The sequence below is a fragment of the Canis lupus genome, chromosome 10 (genome assembly GCF_003254725.2).
Source record: "Canis lupus dingo isolate Sandy chromosome 10, ASM325472v2, whole genome shotgun sequence".
Classification (NCBI taxonomy): Eukaryota; Metazoa; Chordata; class Mammalia; order Carnivora; family Canidae; genus Canis; species Canis lupus.
In genome coordinates this window covers 29,226,022-29,239,849 of record NC_064252.1, presented here as the reverse complement: position 1 = coordinate 29,239,849, position 13,828 = coordinate 29,226,022, and the positions used below count along the sequence as shown (strand labels likewise).

At 37.8% G+C, this 13,828-nt stretch overlaps 1 protein-coding gene across 1 annotated transcript in view; it reads right to left on the bottom strand.

Moving 5' to 3' along the window:
- Window positions 1–13,828, bottom strand: part of RBFOX2 (RNA binding fox-1 homolog 2) — a 273,967-nt gene that overhangs the window by 15,928 nt on the left and 244,211 nt on the right. The window contains 7 exon segments of the mRNA XM_025461198.3: window positions 562–601; window positions 4,302–4,399; window positions 4,401–4,435; window positions 5,535–5,627; window positions 5,747–5,800; window positions 9,336–9,396; window positions 12,202–12,294. Of these exon segments, the coding sequence (XP_025316983.1) occupies window positions 562–601; window positions 4,302–4,399; window positions 4,401–4,435; window positions 5,535–5,627; window positions 5,747–5,800; window positions 9,336–9,396; window positions 12,202–12,294 (474 nt within the window).

The window sequence follows — 13,828 nt, the reverse complement described above, 5'->3', positions numbered from 1 at the left end:
ACAGGGTAATGCTTTCTCAAAATATGTAAAATAGGAAAACATAGTTTAGAAAGCTTACTGCCATCTACATAACTCAAAGCTCCAATGATCTAAAGAGGGATATGAAATGAGAAGAAAAGCAAAAAAGAGAGAGAGCTGGTTTAAGCTAATATAACTATCCTGTTATTTATGTATGCACATGATACGACAGTAATAAAAGACTTTAAACCTGCTGATCATCTCGCAAATAAATCACTCGTACATAGAACATCTGTGGGTATAGGGAAGGGAAAAGAATATGTCCAGTAGACTGACTCTAGCAATGATCAGGAAACCCAAAGGCTTAGTTTTTGCACCCAGGGTCAAGCGCAGTGGCAGAGAAGCATGCTTGCATTCTTAAATATATAAATATATATATATATATATCCACAAGGAAAAAGAAAATAAAAATTAAACAAATTATATGTAAAAAAACAAAAACAAAAACAAAAACAAAAAAAAACAAACCAAACCAAAGAAACAGAAAAAAAAGGCTGGCTTGTCAGGGAATGGGGTCGAGAAGGCCCCGGTATGTGTACTTACATAGAGGTCAGCACCGTAAAATCCGTCCTGGTAAACCACACTGCAGAAAATCCACACAAAAACAAAAACAAAAAAACAAAAGAACAGAAACACATTCCGGTTATTGAGGACGGCAGCATGCACATGCGCTCTACACAGGCAGGTGATGTATGAATACATAACCGGGGCTGGGGGCCACAGCGCGTCAGTGAGAGAAATGTGAAAGTGCACACGCACGTTACACAGCTCCAGGACATGCGAGGAGGCAGAGGAGCGCAAAACTGGAGTGAATACCTGGATACTTGGGAATTATAGGAAGATTAAAACCATAAAAAGCGCTCCCAGAGGGCCTAACAGAACCATTGAAAGGCTGCTGGATTAGAAACATCAAATTTCCTACCCGGAGTTGTTTGTTTTGTTTTTTAAAAAAGCTTGCCCTAGGAATAAATTTCAAAATGACTGCATGTGTATGGGGGGTGGGAAGAAGCATGGAGGGAGGGGTCTAACGTGAAAAAAAAAAGAACCTAAAGAATGAGGGCAGGACCTGTATATAGAGGATGTTTCAAAATTATGTTTAGTATTTTGTTTTCACATTCCTAGAAGTATGCACATTTTTTGATATCCATACATCACCTGCTTTTTTACCCTGCACATTAGACATGCGATAAGATTTGGCTGATCACACAAGCATGCAAAGTATTATTATTCAGCATTTTAAGAACCAATGCAACACCTCAGAAAAACAAGTCAATCAATTCTGACCAAAGTAAACAGAGAAATGTAATTAAAAAAAAAACACAACCAAAAATACCCACAATGCATTGCTTTCACAAGCAGAGATAATGAGCTAAAGGTTAAGGTGATTGGTCCAAGGTCCAAGAATTGAAAGGTGCAGTGGGGATCCCAGATAGTAACAATATAATCCAGAGTGGGAAGGAGGAACTGGAAGATTTTAAGGGTTCTTTTTTGACCATAAGCGCATTCATTGAACTCTGAAAAATAGAATTGATAACTGACGCTCTGGGCATGACCAAGGATCATCCTGTTTTATTTATTAAAAGGATCAAACTGAAAAAGTAGCTGATTAGCAATAGAAGGGTTTATTTTCCTGTTTAGAAAAATGAATTTGTATCAAACAAAATACATGAATTTGTTTTTTTAAATCCTGGGCAAAACTAAGCTATTATAATCAAAGATTTCAAACCTTTTGAGGTATTTTTGTGCATACAGACTTCCCCAAAACATTACTTTGGGACCAAAAGACATGGAACAGCAGTAGAGATAAAAGATAAGACTTTCTACTTCATATTTGTTAAATCAAGATTTGGATATGTTTATTGTTTATTCAACTAAACAAGCTGGCAAATTTAACCACTATCTTCTCTGTTGTAATAAATAAACTAGTAAGTGAGGTCTTTAAATCATATTTTTAACTTGAATATGAAATAATTTACTTTTTGCAGGTAGCTGGAAGGTTTCCGAATTCTACTTACAATGACATTTTGTTGGGTTTACAGGGTAGGATGGTCATACTGTGCAATGCCCCAAATATGCTGTGCCTTTGTATTACACAACAGGCAGACTAAACTCATCTGTGATGCTCATTTTGCTACTATATTCTATCCATTTTCATAGTTTCCAATTGCAGTTAAAGCTTGATTATTAGAAAGTAATCTGCTACTCAACTACATTTTAGTAAAAAAGACACCTGTTCATAATGAGAAAGCTGACAGAATGGAAAGCACTGAAGCCAAGTGGTGATTAATTAACTTTTGATTATTTCAGTAGGGAATACAGGTAAAATTTACAAACATCTCTTCTACAGAGAGGGATGGTGGCATTAAAAACATGAATCAAGTTTACCCTAAATTGTATCACTCAGTGGGAATATTCACCTAAATTCTAGAAGAATTCTAATATTCCCTGTATCAAATGCCACAAGGAGGCTAGAGCACAATGATTAATGATGAAATTAGTTTACTAAGCTTAAAAGCAATTTTAGGCCATTCCCCATATAATACTGGACTTATTCCTTGCCATCTTCCATGTAAACTGGTGGTTTAGTTAATAAAAAAGAAAACATGGGAAATCAGCGTTCAATGTAATGCAGAGACTGGTATGGTTAGACATAAAGATAAAATATCTTTGAGCGAACACAATCCTGACACAGAGAATGGGTTCTCAAGTTTGGCCAATATACTGAAATGAGCTACATCGAGTAGGAACAAATCCAACCGTTTTTATAAAGTAACTCAGGAAAATTACAAAATAAAGAAGTCCCATGTTTCTGGTGAGTGGTATCGCTTTGCAAGCATGACGGTTAACTCTCTTGGATTGAAATGGAAGGCGCTTCATGAACAATTTTTCCTGGTATGCAGAACTTCCAAAAGGTTTGCTTTTATGTTTTACTTGAGTATTTCTTGATGAAGTAATACTGCATCTTTATTCACTTCTTTAAAGAGATGTCAGAGGTTGAAGGTCAAAGGTCAAGTTGAGAGAAGAAAGAATAAAATTAAAAGCAAGTAATGGCAGAAGATGGAGATGATGGAATGCATGGGATTTAAACATTTATAAATTGCAAACAAAAGTTTATTTCTAAAGCAGTTCTCTTCCAGCGGCTTTTGGAGTCTGTCCATTTCAACATGCACACTTGTCTAATAAAAATGCTTTAAATCTATGTAACGGAGCACCCCTAATGGCATGTCCACTTGGTCTAGAAATGAATGCTAAGTTAGTATACCTCAAAGCCAATTTTGCTGTCAGAAAAGGACCTACAAAGGAGGCTCTTTCCCTTTGTGTTTTAACTAAGTAGGAATGAATAGGCTCCTCTGCCCCTACGTTTATTCCTCAGGAAGAATATGGACAAAAACCTGTCATAGGCAGAGAAAAGATGAAGAACACGAATGTCACCTCTTTGAAGAAAGAAAGTCCTTGGTACAACTAACTTACTGAAGTCCACTCTTTATAAAAAAGAAAAAAAATATATATACATTTTAGGCTGATCCTGAGAAACAACTAAAAACAAAACCTGCTATCTTCACTCCTTCTCCCCCATTCAATAGCAAAGGATTTATTTGTTGCTATGGAATCATTCCACTGCATGAGACACCCTCCATACAAAAATCAAAGGGTGAAGGATGCTCAGCTACATTAGTTGTTTTACCATCATTCAGAAGCCAACTGTAGTTTAATTCTTCCTACTTCTCCCTTTCTCCCTGGATTCAATTGGACTTGGTTCATCTTTGAATTAACCTCTTTTAATCCGTTTCCTACAAAGAAAGCAAATCCATTGTGGGTAGCTAGCTCTGCTGCTCACCACCCAGGCAGTGAAACCAAAAGGGAGGACGATGTGGTAGCCTCAGCCCCAACACAGGGCAGTGATAAGGGGGTTGAGCACAGCAGATGCAGTCTCGTACTACAGTCTTGAGTTCCTATTTTGTTCTCTGCAGTAGTGTTAATCCATATTCGTGCGATGCTGAGTGAACTCCATGCCAACACACTGCTAGTAAACACAAGACAGTTCTGGCTGCTGTCTTAAGCCACTACTACGAGGGCTTAAGGTGGCCAAAATGAAGATTTATATAACAAATCGATATTTTGTATATACTGATAATGGTATATTTTGATTCTTGCCATCTGATCTATTAATTTACAAATATTCATAGAATCTCTACAATGTGGCACGGCAACGTCCCAGAAGTTGTGACAGGGCCATGGTATTCTTTTCTGTCCAGCTGCTTATTTTGGAATCTAGTGCTTACCCTGGATAGGCGGGAATGGCTGTTGGAGGTACCGCTCGGACTGCACCATATACCGTCCGCCCTCTGCCCCTCAGATGGGCTCCTCTGAAAGCGGCTGCCTGTGGTGGCTGCAGTCGGGTAAGGGAAGCCAGGAACTAAAGGGAGACCCAAAATATGACAGGAATGTCAACTTGAATTCAATAGCAGGGGTACAATCACAACTTGCTTTGAACCAATTCCAGGAAAGGTTGGAAGAGATTATCACATCTTTTCTGAGAAAGAAACTGAGAGACCCAATATGCAAAAACTAATGATGCATGCTCCGTTCATCATCCAATCTTGAGTGAGTTTACTCTGCTCCTTCACAATTCTGGCCTTTACAATGCAAGCTGGTGAGAAAGAGGTCAAGAAGCTCTGAGGACTACTGCCGTAGTAAGAGACAAGACTTTTAATTTCTGCAGGCAGTTTAAATTGTTGATATTAATTCTTTAACTGGCCAATTATTAATCTTATTTTCACATGTTGTTATGTGCACTTAATAATTATTCTTCATAAGAGCAGTCTTTTGTGTTTGTATGTGGTGCTAACCTCCAAGGCATACAATAATCTTTAGATATTTCATTAGTCCATTTTATTCTTTTATCTAAAATGTTTTAATCCAGAAATGTTAGGGGAGAGGAAAACGACTTCTCCCTTGTAATCCTGTGGCCTTCAGAGAGGCAGAAAGTTTCTAAAGGTCTATTTTAAATGTGCTATCCTCTGGAAAGCACACAGAGACATTTATTCCATGTTCACTGAACTCTTTTTAATTATACCTTGCTAGAGCAAAATGGCTCAGGTCAGAATGACTTCAGAGGTATCAACAGAGGGAGAATAATCATTAATGCTGGAGGTGCTTCTAAATGATACTCTACTAAAAAGCCCAAAGCTGACCTGCAGAGAACATGCATATTATATTCCACAAGTATCTATTTCTTTGGTTTTAAAATCAAGTGCAGACTAAAATGTTCTACACATGTCCTCAATCCCCTTGACCTTTTCCAACTATTTATGCTTCGTGGCAATCTCAGTATCTGGTCAGAAAGATTCTTACACAGGTTAAGCAGGATGGGACACTGTGACAGCATTTAACTCTCTTGAGAAGGCCTCCTCCTCAGTTATATATTATACTTGGGGAAGAAGAAAAAGACTAGGACACATCACTGTTTACTCACAACAGTCAAAATCCATGCCAGGCCAACATAGGCTACTTACTGATTAAAGGAATGTAAGTGTTAATACCCCCTCTTCCTGATAGGGGCACTGCTGCATCATTGCCTAGGGACACGTCTGCTTGAAAGCTGGATGCTGATTGCATTTAAAAAAATTAAAAAAAATGCAAAAAGATTACAAAGGAATAGTAGATCGAAAACCAACAGATGTTGTCATGGTCAATAGGCCAAATGGAAAAATTAATGAAATACTACCTGCATATAACTCAGGGCCATATACAGCTCCAACTACGGGGCTTAATTTCCAACCTGCAATGGAAGAGAGGACAGAGAGCATTTAAGACTCCATGAGGAAAAGGTGTGATGAGGGCATGTGAAAGCTGGCTCCAGACATCCCTGCATTTAAGCTCCACCCAACACTATCTTCTCTGTAGACGCCAGCTGATGGGTCACTTCCACACCTGAGCATCTTTAAGCAGAACAAGCACAGTGAAGGGATAATAAGGGGGGGTGGGTGTTGCAGGTATAGGGGCAAATGGGGAGGAGAAAAACTGGGTGGGAGGAAAGAGAAGGACAAAGAAATGTAAGAAATAAAAGTAAATCCTGGGCTCTGGTTTCGTCTCTTTCATAGAACTGCTTAGAACATATTCTTTGAAAAAAAAATTCTTTGTTTTTAGAAAAATGAGAAAGGCAGAATATATGTCATTGTACACCACACTGTGATGCACTTTCTTATTCATCATCTTCACACTGTTTACTACTCTCACTGCTTTATAAAGGTATATTCTGAATTTAAATTTGAGCTGATCTTTGACTCTGTTCAATTATACCATACTGATGGAAATCTAGGTAAGTGAAAATCCCCTTTCTTTGGGATTTACCAATGGAATTTCGGTGCAGTTATCCTCAGCCAAGTGAACAAGAAGAGACACTCAGTAATAAAATTCAAGGTACATCCCCAATTTCATGCATTTTTTGGGATTTTAAGTGGTAATAAACATACTTAATTAGTTGTTTTAGCTAAAGGATACTAGACTGCTGTTGAGTACCAACCTAAGCATTTATAAACTTTAAGTACTTGCAAACATTAGGTTTGGTGTCAACTTTATTTCTTCATCCCCCTTTTTCATATTTATAGAAATATAGCAGACGTTAAAAAGAGAAAAATGTACTACTGCCCATTGATAGTTAAGGAGTAGAATTTCTTTTTTTTTTTTAAAGATTTTATTTATTTATTCATGAAAGACACATAGAGAAAGGCAGAGACACAGGCAGAAGGAGAAGCAGGCTCCATGGAGGGAGCCTGACGCGGGACTTGATCCCAGCACTCGAGGATCATGCCCTGACCCAAAGGCAGGCGCTAAACCGCTGAGCCACTCAGGGATCCCCAAGGAGTAGAATTTCATATGAAAACTTTAATCAATAGACTTTTATTGAATTTTACACAAATAAGCAAACATACTCCATTATTTTTCTTAAAGACTGGAGACAGTATTCAAGAGAAAACTCATTCATCCTGAACCAATCTAACCCCCGTTCATTATTTTATGTGCTCATAGATGGTGAACACATGATTTTACATAAAAATTGGGCAAATACCTCAGTTCAAATGTTACTGGAGTTGTAAGAACACAAATGTTCTACAATGTCAGACAAATCAAGTGATTCCAACCAATGTAAACTAAATCGCTGAGACTTCACTAGAAGGCATCTAGCGCACTCTTTTCAGAAGCTTTAAACCACAAGCAGCTGTTGGTCTCTCAAGTTTGGCTTGGTTAGGCTTGAGTATTAATTTAGAATAATATTTTAAAAAATGACTTTTTTCTTCCTGCAAATGGCACCATTACTTAAGCATTCCCTTAAGTATATTACATATTTTAATAATGGTATGTAATGGTATGCTGTCAATAATACTTTGAGTACGTTTAGTTTTTTTTTTGTATGTTTGGTTTTGTACAAATTTACAATGTATTTTGACCTTCACAAAACCCAAGGGGAGAGGTAAGATAGGTACCACATCTGGGACAATGAATAAGTACTATACTTCTTTGGGCTTAATTTCCTAAATAATAAGCTAAGAGAGGGCTGGATTTTGATGACTTCTATAGAGGCTTCAGGTGCTAAAATTCTGTGATCACCAATTAAGAGAGATGAAAACAGAATCAGGTTAAAAAGATTGGTCCACTGACAGAGTAAAATGAGTCAAATCTAGAAGTAGAATTTCTGTCTTCTCAATTCTAGTCAGTGACTCTTTCTACCACAGCATTCTCCCTGGATCTAAAGGAAATGTAACTTTGCCTCTCCTTCCTATTTTGTTTACATGAGTTATTATCAAAATTGCAGAAACTTGTTTTTGTTATGGGCATTGAAAAAAAAAAAACAAGAGGTAAAGGGGGAGGCAGTGGTATCACAAGATAGACCATTGATAAATGGGTAGGCAAAATGTAAATTATGCTGATAAATGCAAATTATGCTGATTTGTACCATCTGTTTGAGAAGCTGGGCTAAATCTATCTATTGGAGACATCATGGAATATACTAAGATTCTTACACTTGATTTTAGGACATTACCAGCAAATACAATACTTATCTAAGCAGTAGATTCAAACTTTTATTTTTTTTTTTATTATTATTTTTTTTTAAGATTTATTTATTTATGATAGACATAGAGAGATAGATAGAGAGAGAGGCAGACACAGGAGGAGGGAGAAGCAGGCTCCATGCCGGGAGCCTGACGCGGGATTCGATCCCGGACTCCAGGATCACGCCCTGGGCCAAAGGCAGGCGCCAAACCGCTGCGCCACCCAGGGATCCCAGATTCAAACTTTTAAAAAGCAGAAAATATCCCATTTGATTCTAGATAAAATTTCATGCAGAGCCCCAATATATATGACACAGGAGTTGCTGCAGGCCTCAAGACCCAACCCATGGGTTTCCTTTCCACCCTTCCCCTAGAGGCCCTGCAGAACACAGCTGGCAAAACCACTGCTGCACTGCAGATTCAAAGTAAATTCTTTTTTTAAAAAACTATTTATTTATTTATTCATGAGAGACAGAGAGAGAGAGAGAGAGTGAGAGAGAGAGGCAAAGACACAGGCAGAGGGAGAAGCAGGCTCCATGCAGGGAGCCTGACGTGGGACTCGATCCTCGGTCTCCAGGATCACACCCTGGGCTGAAGGTGGCGCTAAACCGCTGGGCCACCGGGGCTGCCCTCAAAGTAAATTCTATCTCATTTAGATAAATGAGTCTAGATTAAACTGACAAGTGATGTAAAGGTTCTGCTTTTGTTAGGCACAATATTCACAAGGTTTCTTTTTCAATGAGAAATATTTATGAAACCCACCATGTAACATGTAATCATGGAATAGAAGATAGAAAACCATGTGCATCATGGCTGTTAACTCTAGAGCCTACCTTTAAAAGTAGAGCAAGGGGTCAAGAATTATTCCATTCATGCTCAGGAGCAGGGAGGGCTCAGTACTAAAAGTAAGCATTGGTGGGCATGTATTATGGAGAAGCCTATCCTACCACAAAGAACTACAGCAGTTAAAAATGAGGGTGCCCCAGTGGGACCCCACTGGGTTGATAGGTAACCTCAAATGACGTGTTTGCACTGTGTATGAGGAACTTTATGGAGACCATAACAGCTGAATTACTGAAAAACTTAGCTTAATTCTAAGAAAAAAGTTAACGGTAAAAATACTCTCCTAGTAAAGAAAATACTTCAATCTAAATTAAACTGCCATAAGACTGAAATCAAGAGATTCTTTGATGATTACCAAAAGTCCACATATTAATACAAAAGTAAGTGACATCTTTCTGAAGATGATTTGTAACCTCTTACCATTTGCATATGGTGTGACCATCTTCTTATTGGTCATTACACGTGCTGTAGCATTATTCACCTAAAAATACAAAGAAAAAGGAAGGGGTAGGGAGAAAGTAGACCACATTAGGGAACCTGGAGTTGCTCATCTGATAACACAGCACTCAGTTTAATAAAATGTAAATTTCAGAGAACATTGATTTAAATAATTAATATAGCAATATAAAATATTGATATATAGTATTTTAATTAAAGTGTTTATAAAATGAGGCTAACGAGAGTAAAATGCAGTTTCTTGGTCTCCAAATGGAAAACTCGGGCTATTTTAGCAATAAGTACTCCAAAGGAAAGATATATTCGTAAGTTCTTTTGGAGATCTCTTAAAACAGAGAAGTCTCGAATTATGGAAAACACAGAAGAAATAAATTTGAAACAGCTCTGTTTGCAAATGAACTTAATAAGTTCATTAATAAAAGAGGCTTGCCACATGGGTTAGGAAATAGATTTATAGGAAGGTAAGAAAATAAATCTATGGATTTCACCTGTACTAATGTTCAGAATTGTTGATGACTGTAAGATTTTACTGTTTGTAAAACAAAACAAAACAAAACAAAAAAACAAAAAGCAAAACCCAAAAAACCCAAAAGACCAGAGCTTAGAATCCCATGTTGACCATACTGAGGACCATTCTGAATTTTCTAGACTATGTGGTCTATCCATTTAAGAATAGGTTTTCAGAAGGTCTTTAAATGAGGCATTAACTGAAAAAAATGAAGCTTTAGTTTCTTTTGTTTTATGGTTCTCTCCACCCTCATTACAGAAGTGCAGAATTTAGAGCATTCTCAGTGCTAGGGTAAGTAGATGTTACAAGGATGGCGCTGATGACAAAAAGATGAATGGAGCCTCAAAGCCAGAAGACTGCAGCCCAGTGTCAGAACCAGCCTAAAGCTCTTGCAAGGAGGGTGCAGTATCACCATAGAACCTGGCTGTACACCGTTTTGTCAGGTCGGAGAACAGACCAGTTTTTTAAATTACCAAAACATATCAAATATAAATGTCTTGCCTCTGGGAATTTACATTAAAGTTAAATTTGTATGATGATAAATTTGTGTTATGGAAAGACCAATTTTAGGTGGAACTGGGGCCAAAAAAAAGTCTCAATAAGTCTTTTAGGATTTGCAGAGTGGGAACTTTCCTTTGTAAGGGAAAAGAAACTCCATTTACTCTAGTTTGACCCATCAAATAGTATAAAACATTTCACATTTAAAAAGAAAGAATGGGATACAACAATGATGAGACTGAGAGCATGCAGTTAAAACACACACACACAAATAAAAGAAAGAAAAAACAATCAGTTTTGGAAAGAAGGGAGAAAGTGAAGAGCGAGGTTCTCATAGACAAGGATTAGAATGGGGTCAGAGCTTACGCTAGCCGCTAGAGCAGAATGCACCAAGCGCTAAAAGGAAAAATGGCCAGAACCAATCAGAAACCACCAGTCAGCAAGAGACCAATAGCCGCAGGTAAACAGAGAGAAGGGGTGGGAGAGACAGAGGGAATAGAGTGGGAACAGAACTTGGGGGAAGAGAGCAAGAAGGAAGGGGAAAACGCAAAGAGAAATGGGTGTCACGGGCAGTGAAGAGCTGTCAAGGTCAAGGAAAGAACAGTGAGAGCTACAGACAGAGGTCTGGGGAAGGGGAAAGGAAGTAGGGGCAGGAAGTGCATTAATAAAACCAGCCAAACTTGGAGTTCAGTAACTCTGAGTAAGATGTGCAAGGGGAAAAAAATCACCATGATGTCAGTAATCAAACAGCTCAGACTGCTACAAACAATATGTACATCCAAAGTCCAGGCGGCATTACTCAACAGCATTGAAAATAAAAGGGGGAAAGGAAAAGGAAGAGGAACAAGTCAAATCACATTTTGTAGTGTTAATGTGAGATGGCAGATGGACTTTTTCTTTCTTATTTAATTGTTTTGTAATTAACAATTGAAAAAGCTTCTTCTCTAGTGCTTTGTTTCACTTACCGCCAACGGGCACCATCGCCAGCATTGTGTATAGTTACCATGGAAAGAGTGAGTCAAGTGAAGGGCCCTAAATGCTAAACCATCGGAAAGGGAGGGAAAAAGCAAAATATGCAGACATCTTACTCAAAATGGTGGCTTTTATAGTTCATACTTTTAAAAACTGGGAAAGGGGAAAGGAGCCAGTTAACCTTCACTGCGTTATTAAAAAGGGTTGAATAACCCCATGAGGCTGTCGTTGAGCCCTCTGTCTGAGGATTTTATCCATCAACTGTGGAAATCCTTGATTGTAAACGTATTTAAAAACTCCATGAGTTTTGGGTTCTTTTTTTCCCTCCCCACCACCTCTGCAGTCTTGTACTCCTTCCTTGCTTATCACACGCCCATGGAGGCGAACTGGCCACCTAAGAGAGAGGATATATTGGCTGGCTCCTTGAGTCATTACAGGACACAATGTCACACATTGGATAGTTTTTAGACAGTCATAAAGTTAGTTTTATTTTGGCCTGATCACAGGTATTCATACGGAGTCTCGCAAACTGAAGCAAAGGAAAAAAATCAAGAGAGCAGAAGGATGAACATTTTGGAGGAAAAAAGTAAATGAGAAACAAATACACATTTACACGCACACAAGTAAATCAAAATGAACCCCCCCCAACAACCAAAAAATGAGGGGAGGACAGAAGTGTTACGTTTACACATTTTAGTGCAAGAATGTGAAGGACACAGAGACATACACACACGTAATGTGTGTGTGCAGACACACACACAAGACAGGGCTCCAGATGTGAAATAAGTGAGGGAATACACAAAAAGAGAAATAAAAATATAAACCAGAAGTTGAATTATTGAAGACATGCACCTCGATTTTACGGCCCTCTACCACGGTGCCGTGTAATTTCTCCCTGGCCCTGTCTGCATCAGCACTATTCTCGAAAGTTACGAACCCGAATCCCTGCATGCAGCGGGAGAAGGGGGGAAAACATGCACATCGTTATATTGAAATACTGATCTCTTGGTAAACAGAGAAAAAAATATCACAGTATGAAACTGACATCAGCAACAACTCAGTAATACTCTCCCAAAGTCACATTTTTGGTCCATGCATATTTGGTAAAGGGAAATTAAATCCAATAACAGAATATAGAACTGCAGTAGTAGTAGTAGTAATAATAATAATAATAATAATAATAATAATAATAATAGCAACAACAACAATAATGATAATGTGATCAACAACAATAACTATAATAAAATAAAACATAAAGCATGTGAGGCCAGACCAAAATTAAGGTACAGAGTTACTCGGGTCAAATTCTTCCACCAAGAATCTGAACATTTTTTAGATGCTCTTTCTCTTTCAATTCATCCTGTTAATTTACTGTTCCTTTATGTAATACTAAAAAATACTGAATTAAATCCGTCATTCCCCAGTAACTTCTACATGAAGCCTTCCATTTAGGTGCAATCACTGTATAAGGAGAGTTTTAGATCTCATCATTTTAGCTCCACTTTGCCTGTTTGCCTGTATCACCACAATTCCTCTGGGAAGAGAATAATTTAAAACATAGCCTCGATCTACAATTCTGTAGGTATGAGGTGTGGAAGAGAGCACCCATCTTCATCTAAGCTAATCAAAATATCACTAAGCAGTTGCCAATTATGCCTTTTCTTCAATGAATTTTAAACAACCAGACTGGTACTCAGAGTAAAAATAGGTTCAGCTGAATTCCAGAAAATAGCTTATCCAAATTTGCCTAAATTACACATTTGTTGAAGCCTACATCTGCTACTAAATGTATTAGTAATTTTCCATATAGAGGGGGAAAAAAGGAATAATCAAAGGCACTGCAAATGAGATCTATGTTAGTGACATCAGTTGTATATTGTTCAACACAAAAGGAATGCCATAAAATAAGTTGCTACTCTGAGTTAGAAGTAATTTATTTGCTCACTGTATACAAATAAATCATATAGAACTTTAATTCATTAAGTGGACAAAACAGAGAGCAGGGAGTTAACCCACTTACTCCTGTATTCACATTTATCTGAAAAGACGGTCTTGGTCATAACCAAACCATCAATGTCAAAAGCGGCAGGATTTACTACATATTTATATGACTATTTCATCAAGCATTAGATCAGTTCCAACTTAGGCGCTTTGTCCTCTTTTCCACTCTGCAACTGTAACATTCTTTCAAGCTATTTACATGTGTAGACTAGTAAATTCTTAAGATTTTCTGGGAAAGTCCTCATTTCTCAATAGCTTACTGTCCCTCTAGCATTCATTCTTTGAACATTCCACTGTAAGATAACCTGGAACCCTTTGCTATTTATTTTTACTGAAGTTCTGCTTCGCTGCCCTCCATGAGTCCTTCCATATATATACAAAATGTGTTCTTAACTGAGATGGTCAACAGTGTGCATTGCTCAGTAAGATTTTAGAAAAGCAACTCCATCATTTTGAAGGATCTGATTACTTTGCATTC